General features: G+C 35.2%; 1 protein-coding gene and 1 pseudogene across 1 annotated transcript in view; both read left to right on the forward strand.

The window, feature by feature from the left end:
- LOC126703632 (endochitinase EP3-like) overlaps positions 1 to 17,828 on the forward strand; it is a 54,827-nt gene extending 36,999 nt beyond the window's left edge. The window contains exons 2-3 of the mRNA XM_050402657.1: positions 16,389 to 16,499; positions 17,210 to 17,828. Coding sequence (XP_050258614.1) covers positions 16,389 to 16,499; positions 17,210 to 17,616 — 518 coding nt within the window. The 3' untranslated portion in view covers positions 17,617 to 17,828. The remainder of the gene's footprint in view (positions 1 to 16,388; positions 16,500 to 17,209) is intronic.
- The window catches only part of LOC126703630 (endochitinase EP3-like), a 37,210-nt pseudogene that overhangs the window by 1,830 nt on the left and 11,782 nt on the right, over positions 1 to 23,598 (forward strand).

Consider the following 23,598-nt stretch of genomic DNA (forward strand, 5'->3'; position numbering starts at 1 on the left):
CTCGGTGTTAGCTTCTCTATTGCCATAAATTTTGCCTCCCTGAAAAATTTGGTTTTCTTTAAAGATCATTTATGGACATTATCTGGTACAAATGGACTACTGCATGTGTTGGCATTGACCAAGGTACAGTATTTAACCTAGTGGGCAAGTACTACTTTTTTTTTTTTTTTTTTTTAAGAGATATTTACATTATACAGCTAGTTGGCAAGCAAGTACTAATTAATTAAATTCATTATCAAACTTTCTCTGAGACACACCATTAGATCATTAACATCCAAAATTGTAAAAAATATTCTATTTTACCATTTGAAAAGTCAGTTTATTTATTATGGCATATCATTTTATAATATATTCAACATTTCAGATTTTATTTTTAGAATACAACCCATTAAAATAACGTCAACAAAAAAAAAAAAAAAAAGAAAAAAAGAAAAGAAAAGAAAGTCCCACAACTAGTATCTACCGCAACAACTAGAAAAACATCGCCATCACTATGCAAACCCAATGACAAATAATGTTATTTGGTTTTAACAAATCAAGGATATCAACTTATGCTAAATGTGATATGTATTTCATGGCCAACATCATCTCTCAAAATCAAGATAAAACCTAAAGATGCATTGAAATTGAAATCTAAGCTCGTGAATATGTGACCATGAGTGACTAGATTATTTCTAAAATCGGCTAGCCACAATGTAGAATAACTTATGTAAAATGCTAGAGATGACAACAAATAGTGATGACATGGCTACAAGGGCCTACAAAAGGGTGCACCCCAATGACCAAATAGTGGATGCTATGATTAAAGGATAGTTACATTGGTGGCCTGAAGAATATTAGTAGAGTATGACACTGTAATGAAGCACATGAGCGAGTTTACAAATTTTGCATAAATTAAACCTAAAAATGAATGATTGATGGGTTTACTTGTGTGACTTGGGATCTTCAAATAGGAAAACAGACTTGAAGAATGAAATCTACAAAAGAAAAAAAAAATTGAAGTGGAAATTTTTTTATGTTTGGGTAAAAACAATGACCAAATGTTGTTGAACAATTGTGGCCAACGGTGGTCAAAGACAGTAATAGGTGATGCAATTAATGCAATCACCTAAAGCCCCAAATAAAAGAAGGCCTCCATTTGTAAAAAAATTTATATATATAATATATTTTATCTATATATTTTAATTAAAATTTTTTAAGTACTTTTATTGGTCAATAAAATGCATTAAAAAGGTTCCATTGTATCCTAATATGTAGAAGATTAAAAAGGGAAAAAACTAAAATAGTCAAACTTCAGCTAACAAAATTAAATTTTAGGAGACAAATTTATTAACTCATTCTTGAAATATGCTAAAATCAAAATTAATTCCAAAAAATTTCATTAATAATACAACATAATTGTCTTGAAATATGCTAAAATAGAGATTATAAATTTCAAAAACAAAAGAAAAATCTCTCATCTCTCTATCTCTTTGCCTCTCCATCTATATTCTTACCTTTCTTTTCTTCATCTTGATTCTTGATATTTTCTATAAACTCAGTTTAGCTTGAAATCTTTGTTGATTCCCTTTAATTCACAATAAATTCAAAATTGAAAAGAGGTAGCGTGGGTCATGTGCATACCAGAGGTAATGTTCTCCCCCTCTCTATCTTTCCAAAAATTAAGATGAGGAGTCTGCTGTTTATTCAACTTAAATTATATATATTTTTAGTCTATTTCACTGCATAATTGATTGATAGGAGTCATAGGGTAGCATGTTTTTTGCACATAGCCATAGGACTAGCTGGACAGTAGCACAGGCTGCACAGTTGCACACTACATAGCAGCACAAGTTACATAGTTGAACACTGCACACTGCACAGGTTGCATAGGCTACACAACCCATAGTCATAGGACAACATGTTTTCTTACTTTATCAATTATTATAAATTGTCATACCAATTAATAATTTGATGTGTATCATATCAACTCATTTGTATTATAGTGACACTAATTTTTTGAACCATGTAGTAAATTAATTTTTCTTTGTAGGTTTAGACTTTAAAGTGGTCACGACTTTAGAAAAATTGCAATAATCAAGTTCTATTATTCTATACTTTAAATTTTATTTTTAGTTAAATTTTCATTTTTAATTATAAATTGTGTTTTATTTATCTATAAATATTTTCTCATTATAAATGTTTACTAGAAAATATTTATCCAGATATGAAAAACTTCAAAAAAAGAGAAAATTTGAAAAACAAATTGAATCTTAAAAAAGGATCTATGGATAAATTTGTTACTACTATTAAAAAAAACACAATAGAAAGTTTGGGTGAAAATATTACAAATGAACAAAAAACTTATCAAAAAGAGTTGGAAGATAATGAAATTATACAACAAAAAGAGAATAATGAAAATAGTGCTAATAATGTTCAAACATCTAATGTAACAATAATTGATAATGAAAAACAAAATAATTTAGAAGAAAATGAAAAAATGACTAACCTACTTACTAATAATATCTATGATCCAAGTCAATGGGAAAATATTAATACAAAATTAAGAGATTTATTAGTAGAAAAGGGTTCAATTAGAGACAATGATCTAAATTTTCCTATAGATAAAGATCGTAGACATTTTTCTACTACATTTAATTTTAAAAAGTTATCAAATGGGGAGAAATCTGATAGAAAATGGCTAGTGTATTTGAAAGATTTGGATAAAATTTTTTGTTTTTGTTGCAAGTTGTTTAATTCAACAACAAAATCAACTTACTAATGAAGGAACTAATGATTGGAGAAATATTAGCAATAAGATTAAAAATCATGAAACAAGCAAAAAGCATGTTACTAACATGAATGCTTAGATTGATTTAGAAATGAGATTATTGAAATAAAGCAATTGATAAAAATTTCCAAGAACAAGTTAACAAAGAGAAAGATCATTAGAAAAAAGTGTTGTTAAGAATTATTGCCATAGTAAAAATTTTTGGAAAAAATAATATGGCCTTTCAAGGAAAAAATGAAAAGATCTATCAAGAAAATAATGGAAATATTTTAAGTCTAATTGAAATGATTGTAGAATTTGATCCAGTAATGCAAAAACATGTTCGACATATTCAACATGGTGAAATTCATAATCATTATCTTGAACATAATATACAAAATGAATTGATACAATTGTTAGCAAATGGAATTAAAGGTGAAATTAATAAAAATATTAAGGAAGCAAAATATTTTTCAATTATACTTTATTGTACTCCCGATGTAAGTCATCAAGAGCAAAGGACTCTATTGCTACGATGTGTGGATATGTCAACTAGTCCAATAAAAATAGATGAGCATTTTGTAGAATTTTTAAAAGTAGATGATACTTTTGGAAAAGGTCTTTTTAATGAAGTTATAAGTGTAATAAAAAGTCTTGAACTTGATATTAATAATGTATGTGGACAAGGATATGACAATGGGTCTAATATGAAAGGAAAAAAAATAAGGGGTACAAGAAAGAATTATTGATATAAACCCTAAAGCATTTTACACACCATGTGGTTGTCATAATCTTAACCTTGTGCTATGTGATGTGGCCAATTCTTGTCCTAAAGCTATATCTTTTTTTTGGGAGTAGTATAGTGTATATATACATTGTTTTCTTTTTTCACAAAATGGTGGAAAATTTTACAAGATAATGTGTCAAGTTTAACTCTTAAACCATTGTCACAAACACATTGAGAAAGTCGAATTGAAACTGTAAAAGCAATAAAGTTCAAGTTTTAGAAATAAGAGATGCTTTGTTACAATTAGCAAAAATGAGTGAAGATCATAAAACAAAAAGTGAAGCCGATTGTTTGGCAACATATGAGCTTGAAAGTTTTGAATTTTTGTTAGGCATGACTATTTGGTATGATATATTATTTGCCGTTAACTCCATTAGTAAAAATTTACAATCAAAAGATATGCATATTGATGTTGCCATAGATCAACTAAAGGGTCTCATATCTCTTTTTTTTTTTTTTTTTTTTTTTTTAAATATAGAGAAGATGGATTTACATCTGCTATTATTTCATCTAAAGAGATTGCAACCAAAATGGAAATAGAGCCTATATTTTGTGAAAAACGTATAATTCGTAGAAAGAAACAATTTGATGAGAATGCCAATGATGAGATAACACAATCTGTTGAAGAATCTTTTAGAATTAATTATTTCTTATATATAGTAGATCAAGCTACTTCATCAATTGAAAGTAGGTTTGAACAATTTCAAATATATGAAGATATTTTTGGTTTTTTATTTAATTTTGCAAAACAAAAAGCACTAGATGATAATAATTTGAAAAAATAGTCTTAATCTCGAAAGTTTTCTCAAACATGATGTTTATTATGATATTGATGGCTTAGATTTACTTTCAGAACTAATAGTTTTAAAAGAAGTTATGCAAATAGATGAAAATACTCCAATTAATGTACTTAATTATTTAAAAATACTAGATTCTTTTCCAAATGCATATATTACTTATAGAATATTATTAACAATACCTGTTACAATTGCATTTGCAGAAAGAAGATTTTTGAAATTAAAAGTAATAAAATCTTATTTAAGGTCTACTATGTCACAAGAAAGATGAAGTAGATTAGTTATATTATCAATTGAAGAAGAAATGTTAGAAGAACTTAAATGCAAAAATTTAATTAGTAATTTTGCATCTCAAAAAGCATGAAAAATAGATTTTAAATAAAAATAATTCAATATATACTATTTGATTAATATTTAAATATAAAAAATGCCTCACTTAAAATTTTCGCCTAAGGCCCCCAAAGTTGTTGAGCCGGGCTTAAGTCTAAGACTAATTTGGTTAACTGATCATCATTATTCATATAATGACTCTTTTGCAGTATATCTAGAAAAAGAACCAGAAGCTCTCTTTCAGTCCTTACAGAAAATTAAAGAATGTCACCACTCTCAACTCTCTTTCTCTCTATTACATTTATATATACATACATATAGAGTTGGATAATTTAACCTAGTCGCCAAGTACTAATTAAGTAAAGTCATTACCAAAATATCTCTAAGACGCCTTTACATCGCTATGGTGCTATTACATAAAGGGTTTTATTAAATAAGTTCTATCAATTTGTCTACTACGTCATATATGGATAATTAATAAAAATATTCTAAATTGTATATTGTGGTGGAAATGTGCAAGGACCAAGCTAGGACTTGGCATTGAAGTTAAGGAGGCTGATTTTACTGTTAGTTGCATGCAGTGACTTTGGCTTTCAGTTCTACTGCTTAGCCGGCAATGGTTTTTTTTTTTTTTTTAGTACTTATTATTATTATTATTATTATTATTATTATTATGTGTGTGTGTGTGTAGAGCATGTCCTTTGTTGATGAGGACAAAATTATTTTGTTTAAAGTTTTTTAAAGGGTTAAGTTGTTTGTTTTTGTTAAAATTGGTTGATTAGTCTCAAAATCCTATTAGTAATTTTTGTTTTAGATCTTTAAATTTTTTTACAGACTTTAAAAGGTGGAAAATACTAGATCTACAATTTTTTTTAACAAATTGTTGTTATGATTGGTTGTTATTAGTGATAGGCCACAAACTGAATGACCCCTTGTGATAGAAATTAATTAATTAATTAGCCAAGTTATTAATTAATCAATTTATCATGCAAAAACATGGTAGCACAAACAAATCACCAATAAAATAATTATGCAGTGGAAAATAAATAACACGGTGATTTGTTTACGAATGGGAAAAACCTAATGACAAAAACCCCACTGGGTGATTTTCAGGTCATCACTCTCGAAACTCCATTATTATCACAACAAGCTGTTACAAGTAAAGGAATCCTAAGTACCTTATCAACTTACAGTTGAATCCTTACCCCATACCCAATTGGACTTGTTCTGTAGTGACAGTTCCTCTTTTTGATACATGACTCCTAAGTACGTGACTAACCAATTGCGCAGATCCTAGTACGCGACTTCAATCACCAACTAAGAAGATTGTTGGCTGCAAAGTTCATCAGTTCATCCACACGATGAAGATCAAGAAGATGCTTGGTCATAAAATCCTATGGTGCACATACACAATAACTTTTTCAAGAGAAAGAGATGAACTAGGGCAAGAACTTTGTCTCCAGTCACAATTTGTTTAAACAGAGTTTGCTCAATGCTTGTGCAACTTGTGAACTGTTTGACGGCCCTTAAAACAATCTTTTTATATGTCTAGAGTTAGAAGAAAAGAAATCCCAAAGACATAGTCACAGATCCCAAGAAAATCAGATTTGAATTCTGAAAATCTTAAACCTCGACAGATAGGAGGTGTCGAACACACCAGTCTTTGAACAGCTTTCTTAAGCTGGATAGATGCAGCTGTTGAGCCAACTATCGAGCTTTAATGAATTTGCACTATCAACTTTTTTTCTCGGATAGACTTGAAGGTTTCGACACTTGATCTTGAAATATAGTTTCTTGAAGTATTTAAACACATCCTAAATCTACCCAAATACAAGTAAAATGCGTTTTGTCAAAGGATAAGCCAATTACATAAAATCATGACATATGTTCTTAACATGTGAAACACATATGTTCTAACAATCTCTCCCTTTGGCAATTCGTGACAAAACCACAACAAACAAATGAACATATGAGAGAAGTCATAAATCACTCAACTCATATTCACTTGTTGAATACAATAAAATCTATCCTAACACAAACTCTTAAAAAACTTTGCAAGAAGAGAGTTTATGGTAAGTAGACTTTGACAACCTGTATTTCTGAAACACTTTAAACAAAACTCATCAAAGCATCTTTGTGTGAAACAGAAATAATAGATTGCATACAAATATAAGATACATGTGTCTTAAGGGAGAAACGAAACAACACATGAAGGGGTAGGTGAAAGAAAGACATACATCAACATAAATAAGGAGATAAGTACAAAGGATGTCTATAAATGGTCACAAGACCTCATGTACAAGAATAATGTATCTAAAAGAAAAGAAAAGAAAATATACATACTATCAACACTACATCCCTCAAAACATATCAACACTCCCCTTAACAAAGTGGTTCTATACTAACTCTCCCCCTAAGAATGACTACTCTCATATCAAAATTACTCTCATTTTTTGTCATGAGTGACAAAGGGTAAGAGTATCAAGTAGACATTTCATCGGTAGAGCTAGCATCTCCATCAGCATAATCCGAAGCTTCATCATCATCACCATTATCATCATCATCCTTATCCTCAGAATCAAAAGCCATGGGAGAAGGTGGTGAAGGAGTAGCCTCAGGAGCAAAACCACCCATGGACGCTTGTCGTTGTGCAATATGACTGACACGAACGTTCACCTGATACAACTCCGTAGAGAGTGTATCTAGGTGAGCATCCATGTGCTACAGCTACGTCATGATGTCTTCTACAGTCACAAAGCTTGAAGAAGAGGGAGGAGCGGATGTGAATGGAGTAGAACGGGATGAAGCTAAACGGGAGGAAGGAGCTGCTGAATCCGACTGCAGTGATCGAAGTTGGGCCTCACTTCGTTTAACGGTAGCGTAATTTATGGTACACATGATGGTGAAATGGTCAGAAGAGGGAAAAGGAACAGAAAAGTGGCGTAAGATCCTTGTGATAGTGGAAGGAAAGATGAACTTATCATAAGATGCCGAATCTAGATGAACATCTATAATAGACAGAATGAAATGAGAAAGAGAAATCTATAATAAGATGCTCAAGAAGAGATAACAAAAATCGAGCACGAGGCTTTATAATGGAGTTATAGTGAGAGAGTGGATGCAAAGCAAAAGTCATCACCATGTTCATGAATCTAGGACCTTTAGCAAAAGGTCGACATGGTGTAAATAGACGCTCACCCCAAACAGAAGGGTGCTAACAGAAAGCAGACATGAGCTCATCCCTGGACACAGTCCTCAGATGCTCACAACTAGGATAGTTAGGAAATTCTATCCTAGGGACCCGAAGCATATTCGCAACAAGTTATGGTGTGATAGGAATGTGCGTACCTCAGACGTGAGTGAAGAAAAGAGGTACAGAAAAATCAATCCCGTGCATATTGGACTAAAACTCCTGAATAAGCATGAGAGGACAGGTGACTGGGACATCACAAAGTGACTCCCATCCCCTACTGTGAATGACAAAGGGAAAGTCAGTGTTGGTAAAGTCCAACAAAACGACTTGGCATTCCGAATGAATGCCTCGTCTAGAAAAGTTCTCCGAAAATGCCTTCCGAAAATGCCTTCAAGGCATCATCATCATGGAACCGATTATGAGATAGTGTAGGATCAGATGATGAAGAAGCTCCGGAACGAAGAGGGTTCTAGTTTGGAGTGGATTTACGCTTAGGTGCCATAGACACGACTAACGTAAACAAAAAAGAGAGGGAGAGAAAAGAAAGATAATCAGAAAAATCCCAAGCAATTTCAAATATAACAAGTATATTGAAAAATAGTATGTATGCATGAGAAATGCATGAACATGTGACATGCAAAATAAATTGCATCATGGGCTCAGCCCAATCCAAATCTATCAGCACACAAACAGATAGCACATATCTAAATGCATGACAATACCATTATAATACTAATGTGATTCAATGTATGAGATTTTAAACTAATTTAAGTGAAAACCCATCCCAAAATTTCAATAATAACTCACCAATTTTGAAAAACCCCAAAATATTTCAAAAAACCCAAAACTTAGATTTCAAAACATGAAATGCATGAATGCAAAAGGATTAGAAGCTTACCAAGAGAAGAAATTCTTGAAAAAGCTTGAAGAATCCTTGACGAACAAAGATTGGAGTGAGATGAGAATGTTTGGGAGAGAAAAGAGAGAAGTATCGAGAGAGCGATCAAGTGAAATGAGTTCCAGATCGCACTGGGAGCTTAAATAGTGCCAGCAGTAAATCTTGATAGATGCAGGTATCGAGAGGTATTGAGATATCTATCGAGGGTGGTGTAGAGAAAATGGTCGTCGACAGCTGAGGTATTGAGGAGGTGTTGAGGAACAACCCAACAGAACTAAGAACAGAAGCTCGATCGATCCACCAGGTGTCGAGAAGCTATCGAGGATGCAGAGCCATTCTCGATCGATCCACTAGGTATTGAGCATCTGTCGGGATTGCGATTAAAAAAAAAAAGGCTGAAGAAGCTCGACAGACAGTAAGGTATCGAGGAGGTGTCGAGCCAGCATTTAAAACCAGTTTTTCGAGATGTGAAAAACACAGACATGAATGCACTCCAACATGCAACTCAACCAATGATCCAATCAACATATTTAGCTCTCAAAATCATCTCTTAATAACAATTTTAAGCACATGGGTCTTCAAAAAGAAACACACACACACACACACACTAAACAAGTCTAACCAATTTTATATTTCAAAAACAAGTCAAGACAGTTTAGTGAGCATACGTTAACACATGTAAAACCTTGAGATGGCCAAATCACATTGTACTTGTACATGTATCAAGAATAGAAAAGAATATTGCATATTGTGTGTGAAAAAATATCGCAAGATTGCATAAGTGTATATAGGGGTGTCCACGGGTCGGTCTGGGTCAGGTTTATGCCCAACCTGCAATCAACCTGTTTACATCGGGTTGTCGATCGAACGACCCGCCGCCAACCGTCGACAACCTCGGGTCGAGTCGGATCGGTCTCCGGTGAATGACGGTCGGGTTGGTCGGCCTCGATACTGAGGTAAACCACGAAATCTTCCTCGGATTGAAGCTCAAAACCACCACATAAGCCCAGATTTCAAAGAAAATCACAAGATATAAGCAAAAATTGAAGCAAAAAGCACTATATCAAGCCTAGATTTGAGCAAAAGCACCACATTAAGCAAGAATCGAAGCAAAAATCAATCCTAGATCTGAGCAAAATCGAAGCAAAAGCACCACATCTAGCCGGATCTAAGTAAAAATCGAGCAAAATCTTCATCTCCCCGCTGAATCTAAGCAAGAAAACCAAGATCTTCACGAATCTAACCAAAAACTACCAAACTTCTTATCAGAATATCGACGAATTTGAACGGATCTGGGTAAAACCGGCGTTCTTTCTTCACTTTCGTAGGACGGATTGGGTATATCGGGTTTTGAGGAAGAAAACCCGCCGCCATCCGAACCGCCTAAATCGGTTTTTGGTGGCGGAAACCCATCTTCGACCGTCACTGGCATCAGCCCAGGCGATTTGGGCAGGTGGGTCGATTTCTGGATTCTGATGGACACCCTTAAGTGTATACATTTTATGACGATTTGGGATATGAGAAAATCACTTTAACTCACACACAATCATAACTGCTTGATGGGGACTATCACCTTCAAGGTACATCCTATAACTCTCACATCTCCTAGAATACACGCTTGCAATCATTTTTTTTTAAAAGCATTTTTGTTCTTTTTGCTTTTGATTTTTCTTTGCACATTTTTCTTTTAAGCATATCATGCATGGGCATATTAGAGAGAGAAAAGAAATACCCAATAATATTTGACATTTCAAGTTTGCTATGCCTAAGCACACAAATGTCATTGACACTGCACTTTTGCTATGCCGAAGTATACAAGTGTCATATTATGATTGGCGGAGAACAGTAGTGAGATGATTATTTATGCCTTTCTCTTAGGATTTTCTTGTCCTTCTCGTCAAAAAGAGTGATACGAGTGTTACGTATAAGAGATAACTTAATCTTACTCATCACAAACACGAGCTACAAACCTCACTTGCTTAGTTGTGCATAGAGATGCTCATCTAAGCTACAAATGATACAAAGTTTAGAAGACTTTGTTTCAATGGCCATCCAAGGTACACAAGTACCAATGTACACAAAACACACACTGTTTTTGTATTTTTCTGATTTTTCAAAATTTTATTTTATTTTTATATGAAAAACAAAACAAAGCAAAACTGAAAAATAACCAAACAAAAACATGTTAAACAACCAAAGCATAAAAACTGGATTGACTCAAAACTTGAAAGCAAAACACATAAGTAATGCATACACAAAAACAAAAAGAGAGAGAGAAAAGTGACAGAATTACTTGGAGCCTTTTTCCTTCCACACCCTGGAAGAACCTTTCCTTTGATTAAACTTTTGAATCAGCGATGAGGGAGAAAAACCGTTCAAGTTTGAAAGGAACATGAGGGCTTTGAGAAGATCTCCAAGGGGAGGATTGAAGCTGATTCTAGTTCCCAGATGCTATCATGCTATTGCTCTATTGAGTGGCAAGCCACTTGTAGCAATTTGGTCGAGTATGACTGGCAACTTCACAATGATGACAGAGATGCAGCTTCTTTTGTTTAGGCTTTTGAGAGTTAGCCTTCTTAGCCCTAAGGTTTTTAACATCTTTCTTCTCAAGCTTACGGGGTGCTCCTAAGATAGATTTACCCTTGTCTATGTTCTCACTAGCTAATTCAGTTTTAATCTCATTGTTCTCAATTTTAACATTACTAGCAGGAGGAACAAAAACAGTAGTACTAGTAGAAGCAGTATTAGAGGAAGAAAGATCATACCCTAAATGCCTTCATGGCCACTATTAAATAATTGCACAATTAATGCTTGGAGAGAGAAACAAACACACAAACACATGGAAGAAGGAATGAAGTTCTAACACAAATGATGCTTGACAATTTTAACTATTATTAACGGATTTCAATTAGGAACTCCTTACAAATTTTATTTTATTTTATTATTTTTTTTTTCACTTGTAATCCATGAGATCACATTTCCATGTACGAACCATTTCTTAATCCTACATGTAAAAATAAAAGATGTAGAGAGACAACGAGAGGGCAGGTGTAAGAGGAGATATGTGATTTGGGTTGATGACCTACGTCCATAATATAAAATCCTTAGCGACAAAATCATTCTTATTCAAAATTGTTGTTTTACCGCGAACTCTAAGTAGGATATATATAGGAACATTAAATTAGGAGAATTCCTTGGTTGGAGTAAACTCAAGGACAAATAATGTTCTTTGGCTTTAACAAATCAAGGATATCAACTTATGCTAAATGTGATATGTATAACCTACCAACATCCCCTCTCAAACTCAAGATAGAACCTAATGATGCCTTGAGATTGAAATCTATTCTCATGAAGATGCCTTGAAGATGACCATGAGTGACTGGATTAATTGTAAAATAAGCTAGCCACAATGTAGAATAATTTGTGCAAAATGCTAGAGATGGCAGCAAATAGTGATGACGATTGAATGCTAGAAGATGGCTACAAGGGCCTACAAAAGGGTGCACCAATGACCAAATAGTGGATGCTATGATCAGAGGATGGTTAAACTAGCGGCCTGAGGAATATTAGTAGAGGATGGCATTGTGATGAAGCACATGAGTGAGTTGATAAATTTTGCATAAATTAAACCCAAAAAGAATGATTGATGGGTTAAGTTGTGTGACTTGGGTTCTTCAAATTGGAAAATAGACCTGAATATCGGAATCTACACACAAAAAAAAAAAAAAAAAAGTGGAAAAGTTTCATGTTAGGATAAAAACAGTGACCGAAAGGTTTTGGACAATTGCTTCCGGCAATGGTCAAAGGTGGTCAACAATTTAACCGAGTGATAGTTGGTAGTGGCAACTTGAAAGCTAGTGAAGACCATAGAAAAGTAATTCTAATACCATGTTAAAATGTAAGGATTACAAAAGTAAATACTAAAGTAATGTTTGATCTATCCTTATAGTTTGCATGAATTTTGCTTTCGTCTTTATACCGTAAAATTTTTGGATTTTATCACTAAACAGATAATAGTAGTCATAACTTCATTGTGGAACCGATACCTAGCGTATTTGACACCATCTCTTGTAATGTACTAAAGTATTCTTCGATTAGGGTTTTTGATTCTTTATTTATTTGTATTTTATGACTTACGTCATTGACAAGTAATTTTCAATGTCAATATATAGGAACTAAATACAAGATCTTGCCGCCGCGTGAGTTACGGGGGTTACTACGCGTGCTCATATCTAATGTATACATGCATGTATCCAAAATGTACAAGTTCCTTAGAAGTAGAACTTTAGGCGTTGATAGAGAGGTTTTTTCATTATTCAGCGCAATTTATTTTGTATGAATTTTGATAAACTAGGTTTAAATTTTAAAAAATATAGTATATATATTTCAGAATAACTAGTTTTTATTTTTATTTTTATTTTATTATTATTATTTTTAGGTAAAAAACATTGTCCAAGAATATTCAAGTAAACCGAATATATGTCCATAGTAAATAACATTGACTTGTTTTAATTAAAAACTAACTTCTCACAATATATATATATATATATATATTGTGAGAAGTTAGTTTTTAATTAAAGACAGCATCGAGGATACAAAGAAAGTGATTAAGGACAGCATTGAGGAAGCGAACTTCGAGAAACATCAGCAAAATGTCCGTGGAATAATACTAGTAATCTTGTGCAATGGCAGAAAGGCTACAATGGACGAGGACTCTGAGGACACCAACTTACTCCCAGCAAGCTGAGACCCAAAGCCAAAGGAAGTTGGGTGCAAACCAAGGGTGAAAGGAGTTACTTGGTGCTGAACAAAGAAGAATGGGAAGAGGAGGGATAAAGCAACCATTCCCTCCATATTAAATGCACTGCAACCATTTAACTAGCCGCATTAATGAGGAAATGACTTATGAATAGTAGCCACACAGCTCATATCTTAGTATAAAAACCTTCTAATAAGATCTTGATGGGACAAGTATTAGGAAAATCCAATCTTAACCTTCCAAATGTAGGGTTCGAATACATCTTGGCTGATTATGTAAAGCCAAGAAGCCCCTGGATTTAAGGAGAGATTTTTTCTAGACAGAGAAGTAACCCCTATCTCGGACTAAACCTGAGGACACCAATATAACTATTCCATCACTGTTCTGAATTAAATATACTGTATTATTGTTTGGAATCAATTCTACTTAAATTATCCCTCTCGTTAAAGGTATTTAAGGTTGATTGAACATCCCACCTCTTAAAAATTAATATTAATTGTGTGAGCAAAAGTAGCAAGATAAAATCTGCCAACTTTTCTATTTACATTTTGCCCTTCACTCTCACACACACACATATATAAGCACTAAAACTATCTTTTCAAGCAGATCATAAAAGCAATGAAAAAAAATATAAAAACATCACAAATTTTTAGCCCATCCATATCTTTGGGGGGTAAAATACTAATTATAACACATAATTAGGCTTAAAAATTGTATTGAAACGAAAAGACAAAACTACCTTACAATTTTTTAACCCATATATACCATAAGGGGTAACAAACTAACAACATAATTACTGCTCCGTTACACGACAAATAAACTGAAAAAAAAAAAAAAAAAAAAGTCCCTCTTTTTCTATATACTAAAATGTTAGTTATAGCCTTATAAGTATTAGTTTAAGAAGGATGCATGTATCTAGCTAGGTACGTAGCATCTGGGCCATAGTATAGTATAGAAGCAGGAATAGTGACTTTTGAGAATTGAAATGTGGAAATTCTTTGGTATGGTTGCATGACTTTTTCGGTATGAGAGAGAGTAATAGAGGGATGCAGATTACTGGATGAAGAAGGCCACGACTTTATGGAAAACCTTTGAAAGAGGCATTATTTGAGGTTGATGAACTAAAATTCTCCTAGTGATAGTCTTAGGGCTCATTGGCTATGCATGGCTTTCTTTTTTAATCTTGACTATAATGTGGTTATTTATAATTAACTTTTATAATTATTTCAAAATTCGAATTAAATCAATTAATTAATAAAATTAGGAGAGGAATCATTTGTTGCTGTTAATTTTGAGGAATTTAAATGTGTATATGATGTTGCATTTTATTTTTATCATGTAAAACAATTTATTCCCCTTATCCTTACTAGTTTGTTCCAAGAAAGGGTAGAGGAGGATTTTTGAATCCTAAATATCTCCATTGGAAATATTAGAGATGTCAATCAATTGAGTAATAATGTTCTTGACGTGAGTCTTGTTTAATAATTTATAAAATAATGTATATGAATATAAACTAACTTATATAGTACTCAATAACATAGTGGATGGTGGTTTCTAAAATAGTTTCACATTAATTTATGGTGCAATGCATATAAAAATTTAACTTAATATGATTTTTCCCCCTTGTTTATTATTATTTTTCTAAGCATGAAATTTATAATTATGGTAGTTATAGGCATTTATTAAGTCTGTGCACATAGGGATGTTTTCTGAAAGGAGTTCAATAGCTTTCTAGATGAAAAGAGTTTAGGTTTGGCAAGTTGTCAAGACTCCAAAGCTAGAAAGTTGGACTAATTGGGAGTCAAAGCAGATATGCTTGACCTTGCGAAATCGGATTACTTCCTTAATTTGGAAGCGCAAATCATGGCGGAAGATTTATCTAGTTTAATTTATAGAAAAAACTGCGTACACTAGCTACGTGTGGTGTGATTTTGCCATACACTTAAGCCTTAAGCCTTGATGCTAGAGCTAAACAAATCATTCATTAAGAAATATATTTCAAAAAAGAAGATAAATTCCTCTAGAAAAAGAAATAGTCTCATAGTTCTCATTTAATTTTTTATATGGCTTGCTTAATTGTTCATGAATGTTTAGGCAACTTGATTAATTAACGTACAAGCAAGGCCAACTAACTTGGCGGGCTAGTGACTAGAGTAGACGGAAACCTTAGATATGTACTATACTGAAAAATTTTCAACACCTTAAGGAGTAGGATAGCCTGTTCAAAACATGTAATTATTTACTTTGTTTCCGTAGTTTAGCATTTGGTTTAAAAAATGAACATGTAAATTACCAATCTTTTGCTAAACCAGTAACCAGTACTCTTGGAAGAATGCAATTTGGAAATTTTGGTTGCAAAATTTTCCACATCAGTATAGCATTACTTCGATAATGATTAGAATTTTGGTATAACAGTCATAAGCAGCCTCTACAAGAACAGGAAAAATGCATAATTACCTTATTCAAGAACAGAACAATGACCGGTACTTGTCCTGTTGACAAAGTCAAATTTGAACAGCAAGTCCCATACCGTATAAGCCTTCCTGAAATCACCATTATCAAATTGAAAGTAAGAACTCCATCCATAGAGTTTTTGCACCACATATTGCACTATAAATATCAAATGCCCAATCTTGTTTTTCATCACACATTATCTTTTTCATTCTTTATCCACATACAAAACTTCCCAAGATGGTTACACTTAGTGTGAAAAAGAATCTACTCATCCTTGTTCTAGTCGGAATCCTAGCCGGATTTGTGCCAGGATATGTGAAGGGTCAATCTGTAGCTGATATTGTGACCCAAGATTTCTTTAATGGGATAATTAATCAGGCTGATGCAAGCTGTGCAGGGAAGAATTTCTACACAAGAGCAGGTTTTCTTGATGCTCTCAATTCATATAATCAATTTGGAAATCTTGGTTCTGCAGATGATTCCAAGCGTGAAATTGCAGCTTTCTTTGCTCATGTTACTCATGAGACTGGACGTAAGATAATTCTCTATCCTAACATATATTTTAATTAATTTACCACATCTCATACGCATGCTGACATATACGATAAGATGCATGCCACAACACCCATAATATCTAATTTAGTTAATGTCATATTAAGTAACTAATTACTATATCTAAACTATACTAATAATTACAATAATATTATGTTGGTTATGTTTTTATAATTTTGTTATAAGTTAGATAATAATTAATTTGCATTTAGTTTATTTTTGAATTGCATAATATATAGTGTACACCAAAATCCTTGTAGATGAGTGGTATTTAAAAAAAAAAAAAAATCTTTTATAAGAATAATTATGGTTCAAATCATCATTCAATACATTTTATAATTAATTAATTAAAAAATATAATATATAATACATAACACACAATTGAATATATTTTCACATATATAGATTGCTATTGATAATTTCTGATTTTTCATATTATACTTGTAAAGGTTAATATCTTTTAATTTTAGAGCTAATTTTCATAAAGTTATAACAAAAGAATTAAAGGGCACGTCTATATCTTCTACTTTGTTTTTTACTATGCAACTTTTCCTTATAGTCAGACCTGTATGATCATAAACATACAAATTTGTGCATTCTAGTAAGAGATTTTTGAGCTATTTAATTCATAGTTTAAATACACAAGTTAAACTGAAAGGTAATACAAAATTAATGTTTATCTTTGGGCAGATTTTTGCTACATAGAGGAGATCAATGGTGCCTCACAAGACTACTGTGACGAGAGCAACACACAGTATCCATGCAACCCTAACAAAAAATACTTTGGCCGTGGACCACTTCAGCTAACATGGAATTACAATTACGGGGCAGCTGGAACTAGCATTGGAATCGACTTATTAAACTCTCCTGAAACTGTTGCTACAGACGTGACTGTTTCTTTTAAGACCGCCTTGTGGTTTTGGATGACCAATGTTCGTCCAGTTGTAAGCCAAGGTTTTGGTGCAACCATTCGAGCCATCAATGGTGCCATTGAATGCAATGGTGGAAACTCCGGTGCTGTCCAAGCCCGTGTCCAGTACTACACTCAATATTGTAACCAACTTGGTGTTGCTCCAGGCGATAATCTCACTTGCTAGGAGCCTAGGAGCACCATTTGTGTTCTTTTATCTTTTAAGTACCTATGCTTGTTTAGATTTGATGGAAATAATTACTGCCAACTAGCCTTGTTGGTAAAATTGGGATCAAGTTTCACTTGCACCCTACTCCTAAGAAGAGAATTATCTCTCATTGTATAGCCCATAGTTCCAATGGGCATATAAATAAAGAAAATAAAGAGTATTATAATTTATTTTCACCATTTTTTTTTATTTTTAATTTTTGAAATGACTAGTAATAGTTACATAATATATAGAGCTGCTATCCCGACAGTTTTATACCCACGCTCTCCTGCTCCCCCTGGAAAGATATACTAACTCACCCAATTGGACGCTCATTTCCACTACTCGGTGTTAGCTTCTCTATGGCCATGAATTTTGGCTCCTTGAAAATTTTGGTTTTCTTTAAAGATCATTTATGGACATTATCTCGTACAAATGGACTACCGCATGTGTTGGCATTGACCACTGTACAGTAATTAACCTAGTCGGCAAGTACTAATTAATTAAAGTCTATATCAAACTTTCTCTGAAACACACCATTATAGCATTAACATCCAAAATTGTGAAAAATATACTATTTTACTATCTAAAAAGTCACTTTATTTATTATATCATATCATTTTACAATACACTCAACATTCTAGATTTTATTTTTAGAATACAACCCATTATAATAACTTCAACCAAAAAAAAAGTCCCACAACCATTGCAACAACTAGAAAAACACTGCCATCACCACCATTGTAAACCCAATGACAAATAATGTTATTTGGTTTTAACAAATCAAGGATATGAACTTTTGCTAAATGTAATATGTATGTTACGGCCAACATCATCTCTCAAACTCAAGATAAAACCTGAAGATGCATTGAAATTGAAATCCAAGCTTGTGAATATGTGACCATGAGTGACTAGATTATTTGTAAAATAGGCTAGTCACAATGTAGAATAACTTGTGCAAAATGCTGGAGATGACAGCAAATAGTGATGACGATGGCTACAAGGCCTACAAGAGGGCGCACCAATGGCCAAATAGTGGATGCTATGATTAAAGGACAGTCACATCGTGTGGAAAAAGTTCCGTATCGTGCTTCATTACAGGCCACCAATGTGACTGTCCTTTAATCATAGCATCCACTATTTGGCCATTGGTGTGCCCTCTTGTAGGCACGTTAGAGAATATTAGCAGAGTATGACACTGTAATGAAGCACGTGAGAGAGTTGACAAATTTTGCATAAATTAAACCTAAAAAAGAATGATTGATGGGTTTATCTGTGTGACTTGGGATCTTCAAATAGGAAAATAGACTTGCAAATTGAAATCTACAAAAGAAAAAAAAATTAAGTAGAAAATTTTCATGTTTGGGTAAAAACAATGACCGAATGTTTTTGGACAATAGCGGCCTACGACGATCAAAGGTGGTCAACAACTTAGCCGAGCGATGGTTGATAGTGGCAACATGAAATCTAGTGACGATTATCGAAATGTGACTCTGTTACCATGTTAAAACATAAAAGTATATGCTAAAATATTGTTTGATACGTCCCTATAGTTTGCATGAATTTTTGTTTTTTTCCTTATACTTTAAAAAAAAAAAAAAGTCATTTTTTTATCACTAAACAGATAGTAGCAGTCATGAATTCATCCTGGAACCAATACCCAGCATATTTGGAACCAAATCTTGTCTTGTATAAGTCTTCTTGGATTATGGTTTTTGATTCTATTTGGAGCCATAGTTGGGACCATAGTTGCATGACTTTTCTAATAGGAGAGAGTAATAAAGGGATGCAGATTGTAGGATGGACAAGGCCACAACTTTATGGGAAACATTTGTAAGAAGCATTATTTTCGGGTTGATGAGGCTATGCATGGCCTCCTTTTTTTTTTTTTTTTTTTTTTATTATAATTTAACTATAATGTGCTTATTTATATTTAAATGTTATTGTAAGGGCAGCGTTTTGGTTCCTGAGCCCAAAGGGTAGAAGGATCCAGGCCCAAAGAGCCCAACACAATAAATTTGTAGAGAGTGGGCTTAAAAGCTAAGTTTTAATGGATCAGGCAACACGCACAACGGATTGAAGATATTAAGAAAGCAAAGAAAGACAAGTTCTAAGCAAGGAAATCCTTCCTCGGCGAAGTTCGAGGAGAATGATTCTTGAATATAGTTCTTTTGGACTTGGATACAATTTCAATTTTTGTTGCTACAATGTGTTCTCTATAGATTTTTCGATCCCCTCTTCCCGGAGGGTCTCTTACATTATGTAGCTCCCTTTAAATGATCTTGGCCCTCCATTTGTTGATCGTCCAGGCCACTACTTGAGTGCTTGTCCCATTAGACACCTTCCCAAGCCTTTTGTGAGTTGGGGCAGCCAAGATAGCACAATTCAGGGGTCTTCGTCACATAAATGCAGTCAGGAGATTTGGTGAGATGCATTAAATGTGGTGGCAGCCACCATCCTTTCAGTCATGTCAGGGCTAACCCCCTCCCCAAAACTCTTTTTCTACAGTATGACTTCTTTTGGTAACGTGCCACTAACGTGGCCTTAGTATCCAAGTGTGTTACCTCCTTGGCACAATGGTGGCCCCTTCAGCCATGGGTATGACCCGTGGTGTAAATACCTTATTTCAATTACTGTACCCCACAATAGTCCCTCAAAACTCCGGCTTTTTTCTCTCATCTGAGGAGAAAAGTGGGGTTTGGACCTTGGATAATTAATTCCACACGTTTCTTTGACTTCCACATGTGAAAGTGTCACTTCGTGTGCCTCGCAACCGTTCTAGAGCTTCGGAGTCCGTGATGTCTCATTAAATGCTCCAGGCGGTGCTTTGTTCCCCACGTCCTATGGTGAGATGGATATCCTATGGCTAGCATTTCTCCTCAAATTTTGGGTGGGATAACTCCCACCCAATTCTGGCTTCTATATAAGGCACCTGGGGGATTCATTTCTCTCACTTTACCAATCTTCGAACTCTCAAGACTTCCCAAATCTCTAAACTCTCGAGACTTCTTAAATCTTCAAGCTTTCGAGAAGCTTTTGAAGTGACCCTTGTCCTTATTTTTGTAAGTTTCTTTGTTCTTAGGCTATTTTCTCCTCGACCAATCTTCTTGGCCTTCTACTTTTTACTTCTTCTTCACAAATATATACTTCACTAGAGACTACTTAATTGCCCATAGGCTGTGCCCCCCACCAATGCACGCCCAACCTATTTAGGATTCTGGGTAGTGTAGACGCTGTCAACGAGCATATGGGGTTGAACCTTACCTGGCACGACGTCGTTTGGATGTACGAGTGCCGTTTGCTGGCAGACTTGGGCTACTACCTTAAGTCTAGGTCTTCAGTGGTTAGGCTTGTCTTGTGTCTTCCCAAGTCCGACAAAGGCATAAAGGATGACTACCTGATCGCCTCTGGTGAATGTCACGACGGTTTTCATTGCCCAACTCAGGAGGGAGAGCCAGGTGGGGTACCCTAGGTTTAGGTCTTTTAACATGGGCACTAGTTTCTTAGTTTTGTTGCTCTCTCCTTTCCTTTAGTATTTCGTTTCTTTCTGATGGAGGGCTTTATTGTTCTAATTGTGGTTTTGCTTCTCGGCTATTTTTGCTGATAAAAGGCACGTTGCGCCCAACCTTAAGCTTGTCAAAGTCCGCAACCTCAACAAGGTGTTGAGGTCCAAGGTGTTTGTGAGTGAGAATAGACATCGAAGAGCCGTCTATCTCATCCTTGACTTCCAGCCCCTATTCGACAACTTTCAGGACTTGGGCCACGCGATCAAAGCCGGTGATCCTCGGCTTGCTTGGATAGACGTCTTAGTGCCTGGATTTCTGGCTTGAGAAGACATCGTGCCAGTTGACTTGCTTGCTCATCGCTTTCCCTGCGAAGCGGCGGTTCTAAGAGAAGAGACAGCCTCTTTGCGCCTATTGCTTGAGGTGAAGATAAACCAGTTCCATCTTGAGAAAGAGGGAGAGGAATAGGGAGAGCATGTGGTTCAAGTCCCGGACTCAGAAGACGAGCTCGATAGATTTTCAGGTGTTTGCACCTTCGGTCTCATCATTGCACGCATAAACAACAGCTCCAAGGAAGAAGGAGAGGAGATGGCCCTGAATAGGAAGAAGGGCTTGCGTGAGCTTCTTGCAGATAGGGTTAAGGGGCCAGTGCCTAAGGATGCCCTCGGGTCCCAGTCTCTTCCTTTTCTCCCCTTCTCTTCCTCATACAGTTAACCCGTTCACCGTAGCCAACTTGAAGAAGAAAAGGAAGGGGAAGAAGGTGGTCGAGGAGGGGGAGGTGGCCTCCCAAAAGGAGTCTAGGCAGCAAAAGAGGGCCAAGGGCCAGGGGAAGGCCTCCTTGGTTGAAAGCAAGGAGGACCATAGCGTGGCCAAGGTACGCCCTCTCACCTTAGTGTGGGATCCCCGGCTGGAGCTGGAGAGAGCGGCCATACCGCAAAGCTCCTTCATCAAGGAGTTCTAGAAAGGGCATGCCCATGACTTGGTTGAGCCCCTAGAGCAGCCCCTGTTACTACCCAAAGATATGGCTGCGTTGCAGACCATGAGGCAGCAGGATTCTTTTCTGTCCCTGAAGAGGGACTTAGCCTTGGTAAGCTTCTTGTTATACTATGTTGTCATGATAGGTTGCCATTTTTCCTTTTAAAAAAAAAAAAAAAAATTTTAACATAAAATTCCCTTGTTGTTTTTGCATAGGCCTTCTAGGAGGTATTCATGGTTGAGGAATGGGTGAAAGATGCCCACAATGAAGCCAGGGTCGATTCTAACCTTTTTGTTGAGACCAGCAAGGCCCTGGGTGTAGTGGAGTAGAAAAACCAGGAATTGTCCACGAAGCTTATGGTGGAGGAAAGGGAGAGAAGGAGCCCCAAGGGCCTAGAGGTCCATTTGGTAGAAGAGCTGGCGGAGGTCTGCAGAGACTATTGGAAGGAAGTGTGGGCAGAGGCGCTCAATCTGGCAAGAGTCCCTATTGCTTTCGAGTGGAGGAAGGCTGAGAACATTTATACCTTGCGGACATCCGTGAAGTTCCAACTGCATTCCCTTCTAATGTTACCCTTGCACCAACCTTCTTGAGCAGCCCTCTATCACCCAGGCCTCTCTTTCTCTTGCTGAGGTTCCTAAAGGGCTTGGCAAGGCTGGTGACCAAGGTTAGGGGTCTGAGGTGGCTAAAGGTAAGGGGGCTGGCCAGGGTGGTTCCCGACTAGAGGATAAGGGCAAGGGTAAGGAGGTTAAGCCCCTGCTAGAGGCCAAGGGCCTAGAGGCTACCCTCAAGCTCAAGGATGCCGCTTTTAAGGTCAAGGATGTTACTCCCAAGGCAAAGGAGGCTGATCCCAAATCCAAGGAAGCTGATCCCAAGGCCACCAATCCTCCTGTCTTCTAGTCGGGCAGCAAAGATGACCTTCCTCTAGCCAGGGCATAGTTTAGGATCTTTTTCTTTTACTTATTGTTATTTTATTTTTATTTTATTTGCATGTAATTTTCCTTTGTTATGGCAGTTTGCCATGTTTGAGATGTAACTCCTTTCTTAATCAATGGAAAGACATAGACTTTTGCTTTTGTGGGACTTTTTTTTTCTTGCAATATTTGTCTTTGGTTGGCTATAGTTATTGTTTTGCCCCCTGCTGAGATTTTAGATTGATGATGCTTCTAAGGGTGAATACCCATACTTTAACAAAAGCTAATAGTAACGAATTTTTGCCAATTCAAATAAATTACTCTCATGTAAACAATGAGAAAAGTGGCTATCACCTTGATTAGGATATATTCTAACCCCTAAAGTTAACAGTTACTCGGGTAACTAACAGTCCAACTATTACCTTTCATGTAGTTAGCAGTGGAGTTGGATAACTTTACCTTGTCTATGGCCCTTGGCACTTGGTAACTCAACCCAAAGAACAAACTTTGTGTACCTTAGGTAAATAGCTCAAAGGATGAAGTGCACTTTTAGATTTTCTTATTAACCTCA

This window comes from Quercus robur, chromosome 10 (assembly GCF_932294415.1).
Source record: "Quercus robur chromosome 10, dhQueRobu3.1, whole genome shotgun sequence".
Classification (NCBI taxonomy): domain Eukaryota; kingdom Viridiplantae; phylum Streptophyta; class Magnoliopsida; order Fagales; family Fagaceae; genus Quercus; species Quercus robur.